Source organism: Zootermopsis nevadensis, unplaced genomic scaffold, assembly GCF_977971745.1.
Source record: "Zootermopsis nevadensis isolate Lab colony 2312 unplaced genomic scaffold, Znev_1.0 Znev_ptg000009l, whole genome shotgun sequence".
Lineage (NCBI taxonomy): Eukaryota > Metazoa > Arthropoda > Insecta > Blattodea > Termopsidae > Zootermopsis > Zootermopsis nevadensis.
The window spans coordinates 6,975,290-6,998,363 of NW_028259141.1; the positions used below are offsets into that span (position 1 = coordinate 6,975,290).

General features: G+C 36.7%; 3 protein-coding genes across 6 annotated transcripts in view; 1 reads left to right on the plus strand and 2 right to left on the minus strand.

The window, feature by feature from the left end:
* Positions 1 to 189: 189 nt before the first annotated feature.
* Set1 (SET domain containing 1) lies at positions 190 to 14,247 on the minus strand. 3 transcript variants are annotated; one of them, XM_022057981.2, is made up of 14 exons: positions 14,066 to 14,247; positions 13,479 to 13,735; positions 13,275 to 13,367; positions 12,985 to 13,162; positions 10,701 to 12,897; positions 9,952 to 10,081; positions 9,286 to 9,480; positions 8,467 to 8,577; positions 7,782 to 8,098; positions 5,756 to 6,804; positions 3,415 to 3,536; positions 2,960 to 3,154; positions 2,052 to 2,309; positions 190 to 889 (listed from the first exon to the last, which is right to left on the minus strand). In XM_022057981.2, the coding sequence occupies exons 2-14, from the start codon at positions 13,731 to 13,733 to the stop codon at positions 716 to 718; spliced, it is 5,274 nt and encodes a 1,757-aa protein (XP_021913673.2). In that variant the 5' UTR covers positions 13,734 to 13,735; positions 14,066 to 14,247; the 3' UTR covers positions 190 to 715. The 3 variants fall into 3 exon arrangements, with proteins under 3 accessions (XP_021913673.2, XP_087201802.1, XP_087201803.1); XM_087345676.1 differs by having other exon boundaries at positions 14,002 to 14,247; XM_087345677.1 differs by having other exon boundaries at positions 14,145 to 14,238.
* Positions 14,248 to 14,423: 176 nt separating this feature from the next.
* UQCR-11 (Ubiquinol-cytochrome c reductase 11 kDa subunit) lies at positions 14,424 to 15,284 on the plus strand. Its single transcript, XM_022057994.2, has 3 exons — positions 14,424 to 14,548; positions 14,651 to 14,737; positions 14,987 to 15,284. Exons 1-3 carry the CDS (start codon positions 14,546 to 14,548, stop codon positions 15,158 to 15,160), a joined length of 264 nt encoding a protein of 87 aa, XP_021913686.1. The 5' UTR covers positions 14,424 to 14,545; the 3' UTR covers positions 15,161 to 15,284.
* Positions 15,285 to 15,746: 462 nt separating this feature from the next.
* The window catches only part of LOC110826886 (ankyrin repeat and FYVE domain-containing protein 1), a 52,769-nt gene continuing 45,441 nt past the window's right edge, over positions 15,747 to 23,074 (minus strand). For both annotated transcript variants that reach the window (XM_022057986.2, XM_022057988.2), the window contains one exon: positions 15,747 to 20,524. In XM_022057986.2, the coding sequence (XP_021913678.1) occupies positions 20,395 to 20,524 (130 nt within the window). In that variant the 3' untranslated portion in view covers positions 15,747 to 20,394. The remainder of the gene's footprint in view (positions 20,525 to 23,074) is intronic.

Below are 23,074 nucleotides of genomic sequence, written 5' to 3' on the forward strand. Positions count from 1 at the left end.
CAAATATTTATTAAAAAACATTTATCTGATATACTTCCCAGTATGTTGAGACCACAAACGAAACTGTTTGTGATCTTGTTGATACAAACAATTGACAAGATTCACGTAAGTCATCCAACTTGTGATGCCTATAAAAATATTAAACTAGGACACAGAAAAACAAAATAATATGTGCAAAAATTACTATCATTTGGAAAAAAGAGACTGGGCATTTTACTCTTTGCATTCTTAACTGTACATTGGGACATTCTATGTACTGCAATAATGTACCAAGCGTTAGCTAGCAGGTTTAAAATCCATACTGTACTTCAGTGCGCTAAGTAAAGTGTCCATCCTTCAGCTAGACTGATGATGTTACCTAGCACATGTTGGTTTTTACACTCACACATCCTCTCACTGTACACATGACACAAGTACATTAAGTATTGGCTAGGTAGCAGTAATGTCAGTTCAACCTAGTTAAAAAATTAGACCACAATAATATTAGTAGACTCTGTCTTTATACTCACACTGTAAATGTTTGCTAAATCTGTCTGAACACAAAGCATCAATACCAGGATCACGGGAATGCACATTCAGAATCTATGTAATGTACCACTGATCCAAAATTGACACACTCAACAGCACATTTATACTCAATTTGTATACACCATGTCTAAATCAAGCAGAACTTTTTTTTTCTTCCAAAAATTATAAATCTCCTATACCATTATTTCTAGTTAAGCGTTCCTCGGCACTGTGCATTACCACACAAGCACGGAATCTTCTCATCCTCAATGGGAAACTTGTAGTCATATGTTATCTCTTCATTAACACTTATTTGCTGCTTGGAGTAAATCACTATTTTCTTCTGACCTTCAATTGTGATAATTTTGGCATAACAATTGGGCTGAAAAGTAAATAAAAATATTTCAGTGTACAAAATTAATTCAAATGTTACGTGCACTGACTGGAAGGTATGAGTGTAGACTCAGCATTACTGTGGTGTCTCACACTACTAAGTTAATGTTGAAGATTTCAATAACAAGAATACCCATAGCACGAACTCCAACAATTAAAGAATGGCTGGTAGCAAATGAACGAGAAATAGGGAAATATGCCTATTAAAGAGACTCTTCTGTTTGTAATTTTCACCTCCTAAAACTAGAGCACAGTTTAAACTGGAATATTTTTTTGTGTGTCTATCATGGTTAATTATGGAGTGTTGCATTATGGTTCTTCAACACAGAAAAACAATGCAAATATTTCAGTAACAATAAATATATAAGGAATTGTTTTAAAGAAGAATAGATGAATGAAACATCATGAAATGTCATCATCAGTGTCTTGGCAGTGGAGTTGGTTGCTGCTGGAATAGGTAGCAGCAGAGGGCATGTATAGGTAAGTTTTTAATGACTTAGCTTTAGTAGTAGCCAGTGAGAGCAGGCAATGATCAATGCAGGAAAAGTAACTCTCCACCAGAAAAGAGTTAGGGATGTGCTAAAGATAATCAACATTCACACTCTGCATTCTGAAAAAAATCTCTCAGCTGAATGAATGTGAGAGGTAGTCCAGGGGTTTGTCACAGATGATGATAATGTTATTTCTAATGCAATTCAATCGCTTTACATATGATAAGGCAACCTCTTTTTAATGCAATTTTGAATATCAAATTATTTTAAACAGAAAAGCTGGATCACATTTTAATGAATTCAGGTAGGTAGTTATTGGCAAGGGGGCAGAATGATTCTCAAACTTGGAACTCTCTTAAGACATTATTACATATTTATTATGACTATATATAATTTTGTCTTGCAGGGAAATTAGTTTTAAAAAAATCATTCACAAAGACTTCTATTACACCCTCTCTCCATGCAATCAGAATTATCTTTTTCACTTAAGATTTATAAAGAATTTATGAACAGCTACAATGGTGTCATCCAATGATTTGTATCCACTCAGATAAAAAATAAACATTGGTTAAGAATGAAATACAAAGATCATACTGATAATCCATACTTATTGGGAACATTACGAATTCCTAGTAATGAGTGGTAAATGGTTTTACTTACATTGCAGCTGTGATTGATGAATCGAGCAAGGTTGCCACACTTTGTTGCATCAATGATAGTGTCTACGTCAATTCGAAATAGGTATGAGCTGCCTATGCCTGTTGCCTCATAATGCCTTTCTCGCAAGTCAGCAACCACTGGACGAACCATTTGTCCCACGTACTCTATCACCATCTCATCAGCTGCTATTGGTTCCATTGCAAACAGGCCCCAATCATGAATTGCAGACTTGGCAAACTTCAGTTGTTTCTTACGGAACTGTAAGTAGACAAAACTTGTTACAGTAGCTGCCACCAAATTCCATGATCTCAAGGTCACAGCAAAGTTGTACAATATAGCAATAAGAACAATGAAGCACAAGTTATTATTTTTGAACAGATATATCAGTTAGAGAAATAAGATTTGTTAATGACAGGAAATAATAACAGTACAGGTCAGTGATGTGTTACTGTTGCAAATATCCATATCTGAAAGGAAAATCAAAGTAATGACATGAACAGTAATTTTATGAGCAACTGGAATATGCATCTCATCAGTCTCATATAAATATTTGGTTAGATTTCAACACAAAAGTATGTAGGGTGGATAGCTTGAAAGTGACAATTTAGAATGTGACTTCGTAAGAATGGTGTTGAGCAGTACTTAAAGAGAACATTCATAAACTGAAAATATAAAGGCAATGACTGAGTAAAAGCACTAGAACTGTGCACATGTTTATTACCGTGTTGTACTTGTTTTTCATATCTCACCCTATTGGTGCACTGTTATTGCTGATAAATTGGAGAAAATGTCACAAGGAAGCATCTATGATTTAAGAATTCAAATCTGGAAACCTCATGTCCCAAATCAACAATGCAAAGAAATAAAAAAAAGTGTAAACTAAAGAGTAATTTATAAACGGGTCTAACCTTCAACTGGTTAAACTTCAGAAGATCACTATCAGTATCAGTTCCAAAGGCTGTAAGGAGGCGCCGCTGGTTACTACGTGCTTCACGAGATAAGGCCTGCATCTTGCCTGATACAGATTTTGGTAAATCTGCCATTCCTCCAACACCAACTTCAACATTCCCACCTGCCTGTTGAATAATTTGTCCATAATGGTGCTGCAAATAAGAATAAACTTTTAATACATACAATTTACTATATTTTCACCTTTGCATACTCTTTTAGTATGTCCACTGCACTGCTGAAAATAAACAAACTTTAATACAATAAATATATGTTAAATTGAAACATAAGAAATAGGCTGCAGATGTGAGAAATCAGAAAATAAGACAGTTGAAAAGAACAAATAACTAAAACTGTTACAATTTCTAGATGAACTTTTCATACTCAGTATAGCATACATAATAAAAGTACGCACCTTGTGCTTTGCCTTTTCTCTAACATCAATTTTATAAAATCCTTCTGTCCGGGCACATCCAGTTGCATGAATTCGACTGTCATCACGTTTCCTTTTCTTGGCTGGTGAAGCAAGGTCAGTCAGTGGACTGGAGTTAAGGTTAATGTGATTGCAGTACAGAATACAATCAGACATAATCACATAAGTTTTATAAAGGCATATATGAAGCAGAAAGAAATTAATTGGCATGCTCTTATCCCACAATGATTAGGAAGAACAAATATGCATATTTCCATTACAATTTAACATTATACATAAGAAGTTCTAGAAAGACACAATGACTACTTCCTTTAAAAATGCTTCCCATAAGCCACATAAACAACTGTTAGAATGAAGGTAAGTTAACTTTACTGTTTTCATGAAGTGATACTTCAAAACCTTGTAGCACTTGGCATGAAGTATGTAATTCAACCAAGAGTCTGACAGTTGCATTCAACTTTATCTATTACAGCTCAGCTATATTTGTGCAAAATTTCTACTGCTAATCATTTGCAATACCTGAAATTTGACAGCAAGGAACTAAACATGACAGTTCACTGACTGGCACTCCTGCTTCATGTGGGAGGTTAAAATCTTGATCCAAAGACTGGCTATCCTGAGCGGATTTCCATGGTTTTCATAGCCCCCTCCAAACAACTGCTGGGACTGAAGTTAGCTGTTTCTATTGGACCCAACCGAGTAAGTGCCCCCCCTCCCCCAACCTGAGGACAGAAGCAGATCCAGCTTCTGAAATGTAGCGTTCTTTTTAAAAATAAAGATGATGCACGTAGTCCAAGAGTTTAGTGATTCCGATTGTAACACGGCATCGTCAGTACTCTTTAAAAATAACTGTACTTCTTTACAATGTTTTTACAAAGGCTGTTTAGAATCAAACCAGCAACTGGTGATGCTCTTCTGGATCTTGGCCCTGAGCAGATGTGTTGGCAGATGCCAACTGACAAGTCTATACAATGCCAAAACCCAGAACATCATCTGTCAGCACTATGAAAACCTCAAATCTCACAAACCAGCAACTGGCTTTCAGCCCATTGTACAGCATACATTGCAGTAGTGATGATTTTAATATTAAATGCTTTACAGAAGACCAGCATAAGACACTTTACCCAGTTGTGTAGGACTGTATAACATGAAAAAGATTTAAAGGCACTGAACATTCATCCTGTATTTTAATGATACAGAACTTTACATCCTGAATTAAAGAATATCAACATTCTTTGTATGAAAATCACCTCTACTAACAACTCTTTTAACACAAAGGAGAATGGCTACAATGCAGAATATAAAACAAAACTGCTTATCCCATGCAACCACTCCTGGCTCAAAAAGCAGTCTTCCTGATAGCATAAACTGACAATATGGACATGTGGAATGTTTTATAGTGGATGTTCGGTGTAATACCCAATATGCCTATTATGTTTATCTTGATTCTCTGACAACAGAAAACTTCTTGCTTTATAAAAATATGCAGCCATATACACAAACATGCACACAAAGATATGAAACAACAGGATAATATATGGAATATATATGGAATATATAAATAATGTTGAATTATGCAAATTGGTACATTCATGGCAATATAATGGAAAATGTAAGTCAGACAGTGAAGATTGAAGTCAATCTAGCCAAGCAGTCAACAAGTTCCTGTGTAAACTTGCAGCAAATGATGGAAACAATTAATGCATAAATTTCTGGTTGCTGCAGCAAGAATAGTGAACATCTGCAATAAATTTCCTGGTTCTTCAAAAGTCAACAAATGATTCCAAGGGACAGATATAGCTTTTGTGCATCTGGAAAACTGGAACACGCAACAGCATGTAAAATATGAATATTCACATTGTAAGGATGCTAAAATTAAAAAAAGGAGTATCATTACTTTTTTTTTTAAATATTCACTTTCAATTTTAGTTTCCAACCATCTCTTGTATTGTTAACATAGTTTTAAGTAGAATTACGAGATATGAACGCAACAGGACAAAATTCCTTATTAACAGAATATGCTATACTACTGTCAAATGACAAGCAACAGCACACAAAATTAGAATTTTAGAGATGTCTGTAAAGTCTTCAGCACATGGCACAACCAAACAAATGTTAAATTAGTGCAAATAAGTACTTCGTGCACCCAAACTGAATTCTCAAATCTGACAAATATCCAGTTTTCTCATGCAAACATTGTACAAAAAAGGTACTGGTGATAGTTGGATAAAAAGCAGCATATATTCAAACCCTTTACTGAACATCTGTATGAATAAACGAATACAGAACAAACACAACATGCAATTAGCATATGAAAGGATATCAGGATGATCAACCCAATGAGTGTCATTGAGCCAGTAGCCTTGAGTATCATCTGCCAACATTGCTTCATAACTTCTCCTCAAGTAACTTATGTCTTCTGCATCAATGCCACGGGTTAAGAACTCATACAACACTGTCATTTCAGCCATCATATCTCTCTTACCAAAAATCATGGAGTGTGTTGGTTTAGAAACTTTAGAAATAGATTTCTTTGGTGTCATTAAAGCACCTTCAAACTTTAATGACTTCCTAGGTTTCTTCGACTTTGGTGTTACCATAGTTTCATTATCCTCCATGATGGTTGCTAGAGGTTGTGGTGGTGTCTTGGGTTGTGGCATCATGTAGCCATGATCATGATTAATTGCAGCTTCTTCAGGAGACTGTTGAGACTTTTGATACTGGGGCAATTTCCTCTTGGCAGAACTGTCACTTCCAGCCACACTTGCTGGTGATGACGCTGGATCCTTCTGAGGAGGTAGACTATAAGAATGTTCCATCGCAATTTGTGGTGCGGGAGACCCCTCTTCCTCCACTTCATTCTCTACTGATGTTTCCATACTGTCCAGGGTACTTTGCTTTCCAATCACTTCACCATTAATGACTGAGCCATGGGTTTTATTAGGAACTTTATTTAATATTGTCCAATCACCAATTTCCATTCTGCTCTCGAGTACATGAGAGGATTCATGCTGCTTCTTGAGCCTTCTAACTGCTAATGCTTCATCATCTGAACTAGCAGGAGACTGTTGTGATGTCTCAGCTGTATCATCTGTTTCTAGTTTCATTTCTTCTTTATCAACAGTTTTATGGCCAAGGGATTCACCCGCAAGAGCCATCAATGCCTCTACTGCTGAAACTTCTATTCTTGATTCCTCCCTTCTTCCTACGTGCTCAGCACCATCCACATTTGTGTCAGATGAAGCAGATGGAAATAATTCACTATGTTCAGTTCTACTTTTAAGAGTTTCACTGTCATCATCATTTTCCTCAAAGTCACTTAATATCTCTTCTGCTGGGATTGGAGTTACACTGCGCTCAGATGTCTGCTCCCTGTAGGACAAATACAATCTGTTACTCCTGTCTGTGAACACACATACATACAACAAACACACACACAAAATTTTATCAAAACAGCAGGACTTCACAGAATGAAAATATCAATATTTATTCACATTTTTCATAAAAAACAATTTACTACAGACTTCTCCATTACATGCAGTAACATGGTTGGTGATATGACATTAATTTCTTCAGAAATTCTCAGTTTCAGATTATTTAAGTCTGCCAGACGTATCTCAAACACTTTGATTTTCAACAAGATGAAGTGACAGCACATACAGCTTGACAACTGTGAACACTTCAAGGGCTGTGTTTGAACATTAAATAATTTCCCACTATGGCAAAATTCCTTGGCCAGCCAGCCTGCCTTATCAGTCGACTTATGATTTCTTTTTATGGGGCTGACTTGGAGCTATGGGGTCTGGCTGACTTAAATAATCTCAAATGTAGAATTTCTGAAGAAAATAATGTCTTATCGCCAGCCATGTTACTAAGCATAAAAGAGAGTGTTATAAAAGAGTTCATCAATGCATCAGTCTTGATGGACAACATATGATGGGTGTTATTTTTAAGAAGCAACTTTGTTATAATGTTCCTCAATAATGGCAGACACTTGTCTTTCAATTCACATTACTTTTAATAAATTTGAATAAACTGTGTATGACTAGTGTAGCTTCCAAAAATTATGAATGAATGATGCCCAACCCTATACGTACTACTAGGCAAAACATCAAAACATAAGCACTGAAAAAGATGTGCATCTCATTACAAGAGTCCTAATGAGTATCAAATGGAGTTCCACCATATTAAATTAAATTAAAAGCAAAGCTATAAACCTGTGAATTTCAAAAGTGTCATTGGTACTGTAACAGAAACGTGATTACACATTCAATGACATTTCCACCTAGTTCTGCTGCATGGCTGAAATGAACTCTGCACTTTGAGCACAATAATGACAGAACTTGTACCTGAGTTTATGCAATGCTTCAAGATCTTCCATATCAACCAGGTCCAAGAGCCTACTTTTCCTTCTGTTTTCATCCTCTGTTCCATCTTCTCCTTCATTCCCTGCCTCACTATCTGAACTGCTTTCACTTTCTGAGCTTCCTGATTCAGAAGAAGAAGAAGAAGAAGAAGAAGATGATGATGATGATGATGAAGATGATTCTGATGAACTTGAATCCGAAGATTTGCTGCTCTCTGTCCTTGATGAAATGGGAGAAAGCTTTGATGACTCATCATCAGATTCACCACGCCGCTGGAAATGTGATCGTGAAACTTCAATCTATAAACAACACACAGTCTCTCTTAAGTTACAAAATGTCATATTTGACTATACTAAAATCAAAATAACAATTATTATACTTACTTTGATTCACATACTGCAAAAACAATTTTTGCAGATTACAGTCAATATCTAATACACCAATTAAAATGAGTTGCCACTAGTCATTCTGTTTTTGCGCAACAAAAGCATGCACTGCATTCCAGGGTAGATACTTTAAAAATAAACAAGATGATCTGGACAATTAAATATATTACACTGCAGTACGTATACTCATGTAATTACATTCTGAACAGGCTTTAAGAAGTTTTATTTTATTATATTAACATCAAGATAGACAAGTCAGAAATTTTAAATGTGTATTTTACCTGCATTTCTGAATCTGATGCTTGTACCATTTCTTCCTGATCGCTTTCCACCAGCTCCCGTCGAGAGTCATCTTCATCCAATGGAGGTGGTGATGGTGCTTTGAGCTTTCGCTGCAAAAGAAAATCAAGTATTGAAGCTATGTAAATAAGACAAAAGTTCTAAAAAGAACTACTGACACCAAGTCTCCTCTGAATGTTTCTATATGTGTAAAGAGACTAAAACAAGTTACAAATTACACAACATGGCTGACACATTTCTGTACACAACCCAACCAATATAAGTCTCCAGTACTTCAAATCTTTTCACTGTGCCCATGTTTGTAATTGAGTAAAAGTTTAATAAAAAATCTGTACACATATCTACTGCCATACCAAATTTCATATGCCAGGCTTGTCAGTCTTATAATACAGAATAATTAATGCATATTTGTTGTCAGTACTGTTATTATTTTACATCCCAAACAGAAATTACATCTAACAACTTTTTAAATAAGTATTACCACACAAAATTTTGAGACCCTACATTAAATGGCACTAGTGCTGCCACATTATCATTATTCGGTCAGTACACACCAATATGCACACAGGCAAACTTGTCAAAATTATGAAGCATGAGCAAGAATACTACTTACTGTCTTATGGGATGTTGCACTGTGTAGTCTCATAGAAGCTTACTGATGTTTCAGAGGTGCTTGGTGCCTTCATCATTAGGGCAGCAGCAAGCACCTCAGAATCATTGATAAACTTCTACCAAATTATACAGCGCAACAACCCAGAAGACAGCCATCTTCAAGTCTATGTACAGTAAAAAATACTTACCCTGAAGGAAGGCAATTTTGGCAAAGCTGCTCTGAAGCCAAGACCAAATCCTCCGAGGCCAACAGAATCCAAACTGAAAGTCTCTCTACCCGTATCTAAAATTGAGTTCAGAAGGTTCTCCTGCTTGCTGCCCGGTGGAACAGATGACAGTTTCTCAAGTGGCACTGACTCTATGTCAAATGAACTATTCTGCAACTGTTTTAATAACAGAAGTTTTAAATCCGAAGAAACATAATGTAAGCAACACCAGAACATGAACAGAAAAATAATTGTGAGAAGCAATCATATATAGAAGTATGTACCAAGGAAAACGGGATGTATAGGATGGCAAAAATTAAGTATCCGAATATTAATATCTTCAAATGTCATTTCACTTCAACTATCATCATAACTGAAAAAAATCCTTTTTAATTCTGCGACAACTGGTGGCATTCCCACTGCACTGCATTTTGTGGACCAAGGAACACGTTACTTCTACAGCCTAAATGTAACAATTTCGTGTTCGATAGTATACATGGAAGTGCTGGGTTATCTCTATGTCTTCCCCTCCCTCTCACATGTATATTTATAATACACATCGAGACACAGAGTTATGTTGCATCCACTGTAAAATAATGAAGTTTGAACAGGCCACTTCTGAGCTTTCATAAAATGAAAAGTACTAACCTTAGATTTCCTCTCTTGTTCATCCCACCAGTTTTCAAATGATTTAAATGCAGTATTCTCAATCATCTTCTTATTGAAATCCCGTTTCAATATTTGCTTCAGTTCAGTGATTATCCTCTCTATGACACCACTGCAAAAACATGAAACACGTGATAATTTACCAAACATTTTATGGTTGTGGAAATTTGTGAAAAAGCATGACTAAAAACCTATAAAACATCCAACTATCATGCAAATATTCTAATTATTCACACAAATTTATTACACTGCCCTGGAAACAGAAACAGATAAATAATTAGTATGAAACATAACAGAATGAATACCAGTTACTATCACACAAATGGTTAGACAGCGTGTGTACCTGTGACGTCAGGAATGTTCGGCCTTCACCTTCTCATAGTGCTTTATTGAAGTCACTAACAGCTGATGTACTTTATCATTGTCCTCCACTTGTCTTCAATATTTGATGAATGCAGACTATTTAAACAGCTGCTGATCTGTTATGTCTGAATCCACACTGACAACCCCTAATAATTGTCTATAGAGCTTACTTTCTTAAAAGAACATTCGATAAAGTTGACAACAGTAACATTCCTCAACACTTCCTACAACCAATTTTAATATGGGTCTTCTTTCTTAGTAATGACACTGCATAATTTTTGCATTAATCACCCAGAAACAGTACTCACATTAGCATTAGACTATTATGAAAGCCAGTAATTGAAACATTACTTTATGACAGTACTTACTTAATAGTTGGAGCTTGTGGATCAGTACTCTCAAATGAAATTTGTCCTTGTGCTTGTGGAAATCTTGGGTGAAAGTTTGCATATCCATAGTGCATTGTTGTCCCCAATGGTGCTATACCTGGAGGATACTGAGTATTTGGTGGGTAACCCGGTGGTGGTGGAAAATGAAATATTGTTGGTGGATAAGGGTAGTTAGATCCTGGTGCAGGAGGTCGGGCCCATGCATACATCTCGGGTGCACCGGGATATAAGGGCATTGGTGGTGGGTGGTAGTATGGAGGTGGGGGGTATCCGTGCGATGGATAAGCTGTGTATGGTGGTGGAGGTGGATACATTGTGACGGGCGGTTGAGATGCCACCTCTATCTTCTCGCCTCCAGAACTGAGACTAGAAAGTGACATGCGATCATCATCTCTATGTTCATCTTGCAAGGGAGTTGACTTTCGGCTTCCAGCACCTTCTGGTTCAACCCCTGGTGGCAGATCCGATGATGCCGATGGTTGTGGCGCTTGATCAGAATCCTCAGCACTACTGTCTAGTTGCCTTTGTTGCTGCTGTGGACTAAAATATTCTGGCTGAGTCTTCCCACTTGCTTCAATGTGTGTTGCAGTCAGAGTCTCATCCTCACTGCTGCTAATAATGCTGCCTAGGTCATCATTGTCAGTAGCAGGTTTACTTAGATTCACACTCTCCAACAGACCAGTAGTCTCTTCTTGTTCTTTCTCCCGAGCTTTACGAGCTTGTTCAATCCCAATCTCATGCCACTTCAAATAAATCTCGGCCGAAAGGAATGGTGAAGGTGGTGTAGACAGAGGTTCATCATGGTCATCTTTATCAGGTGGGGGAAGTGGAGGCAATGGTTCATCACCTGGTGGGGGAGGGAGACTAAGTATAAGTGGAAGAGGAGGAGGAGGAGGAGGTATTGACGGTCCATCTGTATCAGAGCCACTAGAAGACCGAGATGGCTGCTGAGATCTGTCTAAATGACGGCGTGAAGAATGACGATGTCTCGCAGATCCATGCTTTAATGAACTCCCTGATGAACGCCTTGAAGATATTTTACCAACAGACTTTACATGGGTATCGTCATCTGAATCACTACTGATTCCTAACTGAAGAAATGGAGGAGCCATACCACCAGCTCCTTTCCCTTTGAGAAGCATTTCAATTCTTGTATCCAAATCTAAAACTTTTGGTGTCTCTGGACTTACACTTTCACTAGACTTTTGTGATGCATTCCCTTTCCCACTAGGTTTCACATCCTTCTTCCCACTACCTCTTTCTGGTGAGAAAACAATGTTACGTCCATCACCAGCAATGGGAGTCCATGTTGGCGTAGCATTGGCTGGAGGAAGCGTGGTTACTGTACCACTATGGATTGGGATATGACGCAGCGCTGACTGCTGAATGGGCCGTGCTGACTGTTCCCAATGTGGCAGCATCTGCTGTGACTCACCCCATGACTGTTGCCACTGATGAGAGCTTGAGTGTATGGGTGGAGCTAAAGGATGAGAGGGGTGGATTGGTGGAGGAGGCAAGTGAGCCTGTATTGTGTGAGGTGGATGTATCTGATGACCATAAGGTGGTGGTGGTGGTGGTGGTGGAGGTGGTGCAATGGGAGGTCGGGGATGATGTTGGCTAGCTTGTGGGTGATATGGGGGATAGTGAGTAGAATGAGGAGGAGGAGGTGCAGAAGGATAGTGATTGTGGTAATCATAGCTAACAGGAGTGCTGTGTGCTGAATGGTTGGATGGTGTAGAGCCATGGTAGCCATAGTCTTTGTTGCTACTATAACTTCTTTCTGAGTAGCTTCCAGCTTCACTTGGGGCTGTGCCATAGTCACTTGTACTAGAACTTGGGGTAGGATAATCACGATGTCTTGAAATGGGGAACGTTCGGTGATCTGTTGATGTGCCATACTCCCTGTTATCATGAAGAGGAAATGGCACAAGCTCCTTATTGTGATTAACACCACGAGACAAAAGATCTTCCTTATCTGTCCATGTATGATCCAGATCATCTGAAACTGGATCTGGAGGAGCTATTCCAACTTTCTTTGGCAACTGTTTTTTCACAAGTACGTCTTCTTTGTCTGTGGCACCTGATACTGAATCATCTGCTACCACATCAGGTGCGGCTTCTTTTTCCAATTTCTTGTCTTGAGTCTTCTCCTGGAAAATCTTTCGACACTCCTCACCTTCAAAAGGGAAGATAAAGTAACAAATACAGTAATGTCAATAACAGTACGCACATGATAAAACTTCCAGAAATGGTAATACATTACCAAATGCATCAAGGAAGACTTGAAGAACTTTCCCCATGACAGATGTGTTGCTGAGTTTTTCAACACAAGCCTTGGCTGACTTCACTGTCTCAAAAACAACTCTGGCTAAGCCCAAGTGCTTATTGGAAACAGGATGATAATAGATAAATAATTCCTCTACAAGACCAAATTTTTGCACCTGGAAACAAGAAATGTCCCAAAACAAGAGCAGATTAAGTATACATAGTCAATAAAAGTCATAGGGTTCAGTCACAGTTGAATACGTTATATGCATATATACATCTCCTTACCATATCTGAGAGAAAAGCTTTGTCAATATTGTCATTCAAGTTACAAATTGTTACTTCTAGTGGTGGTGGATCCCCTACATAATTTGCATCGATCTGTAACAAAGATACATTATAAAGAACATAATGTCAACGTAAATTTAATATAGCAACATGTGACATATCTTCTTCCTGCATTACGTACAGCCAAAACATTGTGAACCTAACCTTAAATCTAGGTACAGGAATATCAAGTGGTTCAAGTCTTGTCCATATCCTTGTAAGTTGTGACCTTGGATCCCGAAGTTGTACTGGAGGGTATGTTGGGTCATTTGGTACATTGCCATCATATCTGTACAGCTTTGATGCACCTTTAACCAAAAAGGGGTCAACTACAAGCTTGTAGTTTCTAGGCTTATGATGGTGGTGATGATGTGATCCAGAGCGGCTGCCTGAGTGAGAGGACTCCATCATACCATTCATAGCTGAAAGTAAACCAAAACATTTATTGAAAACAATAAGTTGGGTCAAGCACAAATTCTTGTGAAGAAAAATATTTATGGGCCCAGAAATTAGGAACACAATAATCAATGACTTTTCGTGAGTTACGAATTATTTAAATGTAAATATGTGAAAACTATATGACATATTAATGTTCTATGTGTTCTATGGTTAACATCTGATATCGACATAAGGTCTGTCACATCGTAAAATTATTAGTAAACAACAATTTTATACCCGCGATGCTCACTTTTTTTGAACACGACAAGCGGTGGGTAGACTATCGAAAAGGTTTTAGAAACAAATACACTAACCCTTTACTCAGATACATGTCACTAGAACAAATAATAAGATATCAGTTTTCATCCAAATCACTCTACAGAATTCACACACATCTTCAGTAGATTCATTCAACATTGTTACGAAGAGCAAGATACCCTCCTAAACACCATAGTTTCGTAGTCCTAACCTCTGTCAATTCCACACCCAATTTCAGTTTCATACCATCGTTATATAAATATTATATATTTAGGCAAAGTAAACATTTCCTTCATAAGATTTTTAAAAAACGCGTTACAGAGAATTTATGCAGTTTGTAGTAGAAGTAAATTATTTATGCTTATTTAGAGGTGTTTGAGGTGACTTCTATTGTAGTTCATTTAAAACACACTCATTCATTGGTAGAAATATTAAAGGGAACTACTGCTTGACCAATTAGAATATGAAATACATTCTATGTTAGGCACGCGTGAAAATCTTCGTAAATCTGAGGAAGGTGGCGAAAGAAACAGGCAATGGTATTTCTCGAATTTTTTCTTTATTATGGACAGCTTTTCATGTCGATATTTGTCTAATACATTCTTGATGTACCGTTTTAAATTCCACTTTCTTAATTTTAGGGGAACAAAGTGTCCATGAAACCAGTCATCCCCAGTGTAAAGGCACAGGATGAAGAAGATTTAGTGGATCCCCAACAAACTCTTAGGGTATTACAAAATAATATTTTTCATAATAATTCATTTGATTAATTACACAAAGGACATTGATAATGTTGTCGAACATATTTGCTTTCTTGGCCCTTCCTAATGGAGAAATTTCCACAAACATCCCAATTTGTCATTTGCAAATTGAGTTAAATTGCTTTCCATAAGCACAAGTGTCACAACTCATGTAGGTTATCAGAATCCATACAGCAGATTGAATTAACATTTTTAAACTGTATTTTTCTTACTTAGGAAGAGTGTCATAAGTTGACAAAATGTACAGAACTTCAGGAAAAGTATACCGCATGCAATGACCGAGTCAACTCAAGAAAGAAAACATCAGAAATATGCAGTGAAGAACTTTTTGACTACCTTCATTGTGTGGATGCCTGTGTTAGCAAAACTTTATTTTCACATCTGAAATAGAAGTGCTGAATTTAATCATTAGTCATGTTCAGTTTAAGAATTTGTATATTATAGATTTCATTTTCTTTCAATCCTGTATATTATTTTCACTTATATTAAATAAAAGGAAAACAAAGAACTGAAACATGAATAGTTCTTGGAACCCAGTTAAGTCTTTAACACAAAGATACTGCTGTAAGATGTTGATGTGTTGGATATTCTGAACATTTTAAGTATGTTAAACTTCTAGAATGCATTATTAGAAAGGCACACAAACCCCCTAAATTTTTAACTTCGTCTTTAGCGTAATTGTACCTTAAAACGACTTTATAATGTTCAGTAATTCTTCTCTAGCAGCTAAATGTATTCTCACTGAAGATAGGCGTCTTCTGGGTTATTGCACCATGTAGTCTGGTAGATTTCCAACATTTCAGAGGTCATACAGCCTCCGTCATCAGGGCAATGAATGTGGCAGTCTAGTGGAAAGGGCCAGGTTTATAGGGACCGGACAGTAACTGGAGTAGCCTGATCCTAGCCAAGCCTGTGTCATTGGCTAAGATCAGGCCTACAGAATTCAGGTTACTATAACAAAGATCATCACTTCATATAATTCTGAGTCACTTTAATCCTTTTCATAACCTCATTTCCTTCTTAGCATTTCAAATATGCTTCCCAGGTCTTTTCTTCACATAATTCCCCCAATATGTAATCCATCTCCCGCTCAAATTAATAACATTTTTAATTTGCCAGTCACAAAATACCTTATCATGTAAGGTCCTCAATCCTGTATTTACCTTGTCTTGATAAGTAGCACAGAAAATACCTTTGTTACATTTTATATCAACATATCATACAGCAAGTCAAATATGGGATTATTTTTCATTCCAGCAGTTACTTCTCAGGACAATCAAAGTAATTATGTAAATATATGAAAAATCTGGCTAACCAAGTCTGGGTTTCAACAGTAACTTTCTAATACATAAAGATAATATTTCACATTACTGTATATCTATACACTGTATTAGGGAAACAAATGGAAATAATATTATTTTACAAACAATTTATTGCGTTACAAAGATATCCACAGGACAAAGATTAAAGGCATATTTATGTAACACCTTTCATACACATCCAATATTTGAATGTCATTTGGTCCCTAATAAGGTATCATCAGGATTTATTATTTGGGTTTTTAAGAAAGTACTCATATTTCTTTTCTAATTCATAATATCTTATATTACTATATGCATGTTTCCTAAGAATTCATCATATTAGCAAATAACGTGCATTTTAGTTGTAACAACTGAAAATTCCTTTCCTGAACATACATGTGATAATTCACATTAATAATTACGGTTACATGTCTGCAATATCAATAACGTGAAGAGACACATGTCCTTCACACTGAAATAGGAATATTTTGTCCGATTTCTTGTATAAGTTAATCCATTTTGAAATCCAGTTGTAGTTGCTAGAATCACTTTTTTATAAATTCAAGTTACCCAGTTATTTCTTTCCTGTAAACTAATAAATTACCACAATTTGTTCTAAATATTCTGACTTACACAGTAGGTTTGGTACCTTATACTGAAAAGTGCATTTTTATTCATGGCTTTATTTTATAACACTGCCAGTAGCTCAGACTATATATACTGCTGAATTATAGGATGATTAATGGACAGATGAAAAAGAAAGATCATACAAGGAAACAGTTATAGTCTAATGTAAGGTACTATCCAATTTCCAACCTCTCATGTTTCCAGAAGAGTGCATATTATGCAGGCATCAAAATTTTCAGTCTACCATCAAATCTCCAAGTCTTATAAATACAAGGGCACAGTTTAAAGTGGCATTAATAATATACTTAATTACATACTCCTTTTACTCTGTTGATGAAGTTCTAATGTTTATAAACAAATCACAATGATCATTAAGGTTTTCTTGTCTTCATATAATATAAATGGGTAATATAATTTATCTACCATATGTAATGGCTGGATTTATTTGTAACGTATCACTTTATGTGAATGCTTTGTAATATGTGAAATTTTTATAATAGTAAGAATTGTACTTGTATGACTTATTCCACATCTTATTGTCATCTAACTTACAGATTCACAGAATGTAATGAAGATGTATGCATGTAGGTATCCTGGCATTTTCATGGAGGGACAGGAAAACCACGACAGATCTCACTCAGGATAGCAGGACTCTAAACTATGCACATTATTAAGTGCTGCTTCTTTTCTTTACTGCCCAATTTAAACAACATTTACATATCTGACATAAGAACATACAGAAACACCTGCAAAACAAAATAAAGAGAAATCAAGCCATAAAGTTTCTCATTCTGAGAAAAAATCAAAACTATTGTTACAGATGACATAAATTTTCTGATTCTTGATTTATTGGTGTAGGCTCTTCAGGATAGACAGCTGCTAATATGAAAATAAAATTAATTTTAGGAGAATGCTGATAGGTCTTCTCAATTTCTTAACACAGTTCACAAGAACAGAGGTTGTTGCCATACATTGTGAATACTACAGCTCTACCAGAAGGCACTAAGCCCATGCTACCTTAAGAGATGATATAAAGGATATGACAAGCAACCTGTTCATATAATAAGACAGCACTCAAATAAACAGAAAACCTGAATTCCAAATTTTCAATTTATGTACAGCTTATAAATCCTGAAGATTGCAGTCTGGCAGGGAAAACCAGAACTACAGAGGTGGTAGGAAATGACCAATCTCAGCCTCAACACAGAGAACGGCCAGCCAGGTGACTTAGGAGGCAGCCCCTCCAAACCTGGCAACCAGCTGTTGGGCCAGTCACCCACACTTGGTTTCTAATATGATTCAGACAAATAAAGATTGTTCGGCCAGACAGCTTCCATGGAGACAAGAAGGAATGGAGGAGGTGGACCGAGCAATCAACCTCGACACTATAAAGGCAAAAAGGGAGATGAGAAAGAGGAAGAAGGGTTATTGCGCTGTGTAGTCTGGTAGATTTCCACCAACATTTCAGAGGGCAAACTGCCTCCATCATTGCCCTGATGACGGGCAGTATGACCTCTGAAACGGTGGTGGAAATCTACCACACTACACATCGCAATAACCCAGAAGACAGCAATCTTCAGACTCACCATTGTGAAAACCTCAAATCCTACATATAAATCCTGTATGTAATGCAGTCTGTTTAAATACATTTCCACAGCACAGCATATCATTATGTCACTGGCCTATATATATATATATATATTTTATTTTATACGATCCATTCTTCAGTGCCTGAGCATCTGCGGGTCCCAACTTTTCGTTGGCTCTGATCTAGACAATTGGTAGAACTCCTTGGACTTGTGATCGGCCCGTCGCAAGGCCTCTACCTATACACAGGACAGCACAACACAGAAAGACGCGACAAACATCCATGCCTTAAGTGGGATTTGAACCCACGATCCCAGTGACCAAGCGGCACAAGGCCCACGCCTCAGACCGAGCGGCCACTGTGATGGTGCCTACATATATAAAAAAAGGAATGATTAAATATCAGTCTTCATGTTATATTCAAATTTGATATGTATATACAAATATGATATAATAAAGTACCAATTATTTCTTTAGCAGAAATTCGATGTAGAATCTAAATATTTATAAGCTGATATTTCAGGTTCTCATGGCAGCCGTCTTCTGGGTTGTTGTAGTGTGTAATCTGGTAGAAGTTTACTAACATTTCTGAGGTGCTTGCTGCCTCCAACACCAGAGTGGTGTCTGATAGCCCTAATGATGGAGACATCAAGCACCTCTGAAATGTTGGTAAACTTCTACCAAACCACATGGCATAACAACCCAGAAGACAGCCATCTTCATTTCTAAAGATGAACAAAATCTGAAAAGGTGGATATGATATTTGAAGTGTACATGTGATAGAACATCTAGCAAACCAATAACTATTCTGAACTGCAGAGTCACTTCCATAACTTGTCTGACAAAGGAATGCTTGTGGTGGCTTCATGAACTTATGATTTGTTGCTAGGTGACTTAAGCTGATAAGCCATACATACAGCCTTCTCCTCCCCACAAAAGCAACTGAGCATTTATGAAAACAAACACTGGTAACCTGAAAGATAAATGCACTTTCTGGTCAGACTGGTAGAGAGCAAAAGAAAGTTAAAATTCAGTTTATACTGAATAATGCTAAACTTTCATAACTAGCTACATCATGGCAGTAAGAAGATAATTCGTGAATGATCACTGTTTTACTAAATAAATTTTTCATTTAAGAACAATAGTCTTTCAAGTAAATATGGAGCCTTTTCTTGTATAAAAATGCCCACAGATCATCAAGATTTACCTAATATTTGCCCTGAGTATGGCCAGCAAATTCTAGTGATGAGACCAGAAAAACAATGGTTCCCAATCAAAAGGACAACAATTCACAGTCTGATGACCAACACCACACAGAACTGTCACATAATGCATCAGACCCTGGGAAAATTAACTCATGCTATTACAACATGAGACACTTGTCATGATATGAACTGTGATATTGCTGTTAATTTTCAACAGCTGAAATTACATTTATAATTCTCTATCCTGCAGTAGTAATTAATTTGGTTTTAGCAGCAAACAGTTTATTAATATGATGAATTTCTAGTAACATTAGCTCCTCTGCAAAATAAACACTGACAATGATCTGTATCACATGCAATTTATACTACATTATAAATGTTCCACAGATCTGAATTTCAAACATACTTTAAAATTTCAAATAAATTAATCATATATAACATTTTCAAGAAAAACATCCCTTTAACAAATAATAATGTAATTTCCTCCTGTAATATTGCCATATGCAGTTACCTAGGAATATTAAACAATTCCCTATGTTCTATTTTCATACATGTATAATATCATGTAGTTTGCCTCCAATATAATCATCCAAAATGGAAAAGTACAGGACAATTATCAACTGTTGTTATTCTTATTAGCATAGCAATGAAGGTTCTTAAAATTGATATTTCTCATAGAACCTCATTATAAATTAACAAGATACCTTCTTACTTATGCTCAGTTTCTATGGGAATAATCTTCATTGTGCTCTGGTATTCACAACTTCACATTCCTTTTTTCCATTCATACCTGCTGTTCTTAATATTATTTATTTTACTTCACTGTTGTTGGTCCACTATTTTTCATCCTAGAGTTCCAGAAAGGAAATTAATATTCCCCAGGAGACAGACACCATGACGAGTGTTAGGCACTTCCAACTTGCAAGACATCAAAACAAACCCAACAAACTCTAACAGGTTTATTTAATCCAAACTTTAGGATTGGAACGTCTCGATCTGAACACTTGCTGCATAAAATTCGACCACAATGCCGGCTGCAACAATAAATTGTTTGTTAGTACACGGCAGTTATATACAGGTACATTATAGGTCCTCACTCTGACTTTTGTAAAACTTCAGACATAGGAAGTATACAAAATGTTACCATGTAATGAATAAAATATGAAAAACATGTGAAAATAAAATTAATATACTTGGGAACATGAAGAATAAAATATTATGATATATGTCATTAAATAATGTAAAAGCTATATACATAAACTTTTCACTCACAAAATTGGTTCTAAATCACATACGTACTAAAGAACATTTCTTAATCCTTGTAAAAATTATTTAACAGAATTTTTTGTTGCCTGTCAGCTGATAAAAATACAGAGAAAACATTCTAAACATTGTAATGAATTAATGACAGGAGGCCAGAAGAACTAAATATGTACATTTTTTTATTTTTATCCAATAAAACTGGACAAGTTAGAACTCTTTATACTAAAGACACTTTTCTTCTCAGTAAATTTATCACACATTACATAAAAAGAAACCCCTGTAGTAAGTAACAAATTCCATCTGTATGTCTACCTACCCAACCAACCCACCTACACCATTATTTCCACAAATATTTGTTACTTATTTCATGAACCTGACTGTCCTTCTCGAAGGTATCACCACCTTGTCGAAGGCAATCTGCCGGGTGAGGAGGCTTGCGTGCTCAAATGACCCTTAGGGCTATGCCGGCCTGAGCTTCGGCTCATGGTAGGGTCACCCAAGCCGGACAGGTCTAAGGAGATGCGCTAGACTAAGAGTGATACCCTGGTCCTCCAGGTTGGGGGTTGGGTGTAGGGCTAACAACCTTTCACCTTTAAAAAAAATATGTGTTACGAAAAAATCAACCAAGCCTCGGATCAGGACGGACTCTTTGGCACGACCACGGCAATTGAAAAAGGACATGAGATTTGGTACCTGGAACATTAGGAGCCTCTATAGGGCTGGGGCACTGAAATCAGTGTGTAGGGAATTAGGGAATTATAAGGTAGACTTAGTGGCAGTGCAGGAAGTGCGATGGGAGGGGGAGGGCACGATCCCAGTGGACAATTTTACATTTTTCTATGGAAAGGGGAATGACAATCATCAGCTAGGGACGGGTTTTTTTGTTCATAGCAGAATTAGGGCAGCAGTTAAGAGAGTAGAATTTGTTAGTGACAGGTTGTCTTACGTAATTTTGGAAGGACGTTGGTGCGACATCATTGTCCTTAATGTTCATGCCCCAACTGAAGACAAAAGCGATGATATCAAGGATAGCTTTTATGAAGAATTGGAATCAGTATTTGATACATTTGGCAAGTATCACATGAAAATTCTGCTAGGAGATTTCAATGCAAAAATTGGGAGGGAGGATGTCTTCAAACCCACAATAGGCAGCGAGAGTCTCCATGCACTTAGTAATGATAATGGCGTCAGAGCAGTGACCTTCGCTACGTCAAAAGATTTAATTGTAAAAAGTACAAAATTTCCACACCGTGATGTTCATAAATACACTTGGACTTCCCCAGATGGCAGAACACACAATCAAATAGATCATGTTTTAGTAGATAAGAGAAGGCAGACAAATGTAATTGATGTGAGATCATTCAGAGGAGCAGATTGCGACACTGATCATTATCTGGTGGTAGCAAAAGTGAGGGAGCGGCTTTCAGTAAGTAGACGAACTAAACAAAATTTTGACACAGAAAGATTTGATTTGAAAAAATTAAGTGAGGGAGAGGCAAAGGAACAATATCAAGTTGAAATTTCGAATAGGTTTCAAATTTTAGAGACAAATGAGGATAATGAAAGTGTGGACATCAACAGGGAGTGGGAAAATGTCAGAAACTGCATCAAAATTTCAGCAAAAGAGAAACTAGGATACTACAGGAGAAAGCAAAATAAACCGTGGTTTGATGAAGAATGTTCAAAATTAATAGATCGAAGGAAGCAAACAAAATTTCAATGGTTGCAGAACCCAAACAAAACAAATGCGGATAATCTATGTAACGTGAGACGTGAGGCTAGTAGAACCTTTAGGACTAAGAAAAGGGAATACCTGAAGGGCAAAATTGCTGAACTTGAGACAAATAATAAGGAAAAAAACATCAGAGACCTGTACAGAGGCATTAATAACTTTAAGAAAGGATATCAACCCCAGACTAATTTGGTAAAGGATGATAGTGGCAATTTGCTTGCAGATCCAATAAAAATTGTGAATAGGTGGAAAAATTTCTTTAGCGAGCTCTTAAATGTTCATAATACTGGTGATATTAGACAGATTAAAATGCATACAGCTGAACTGTTGGTGCCAGAACCTAGCTTAGATGAAGTGGAACTAGCCATTGGGAAGTTGAAAAGTTATAAATCTCCAGGAATTGATCAGATTCCGGCCGAATTAATTAAAGCAGGTGGCAAAGGGTTGCATATGAGGATCCATAAGCTTATTCAGTTAATTTGGGATAAGGAAGAGATGCCACATCAATGGAAGGAATCCATAATTATTCCTATTTATAAGAAGGGGGACAAGACTGAGTGTGGTAATTACCGAGGAATATCGCTGCTAT

What these genes read in the sequence shown, in the direction of transcription:
- UQCR-11 (XM_022057994.2), top strand. An exon ending in ATCCCCAACAAACTCTTAGG is followed by an intron (nt 14,738 to 14,986) that starts GTATTACAAAAT and finishes TTTCTTACTTAG; the next exon opens with GAAGAGTGTCATAAGTTGAC.
- Set1 (XM_022057981.2), bottom strand. Translation starts at nt 13,733, where the DNA reads ATGAATGGTATGATGGAGTCCTCTCACTCAGGCAGCCGCTCTGGATCA. An exon ending in TTCCTGTACCTAGATTTAAG is followed by an intron (nt 13,368 to 13,478) that starts GTTAGGTTCACA and finishes TCTTTGTTACAG; the next exon opens with ATCGATGCAAATTATGTAGG. An exon ending in TGAAGTTTAACCAGTTGAAG is followed by an intron (nt 2,310 to 2,959) that starts GTTAGACCCGTT and finishes GTCTACTTACAG; the next exon opens with TTCCGTAAGAAACAACTGAA.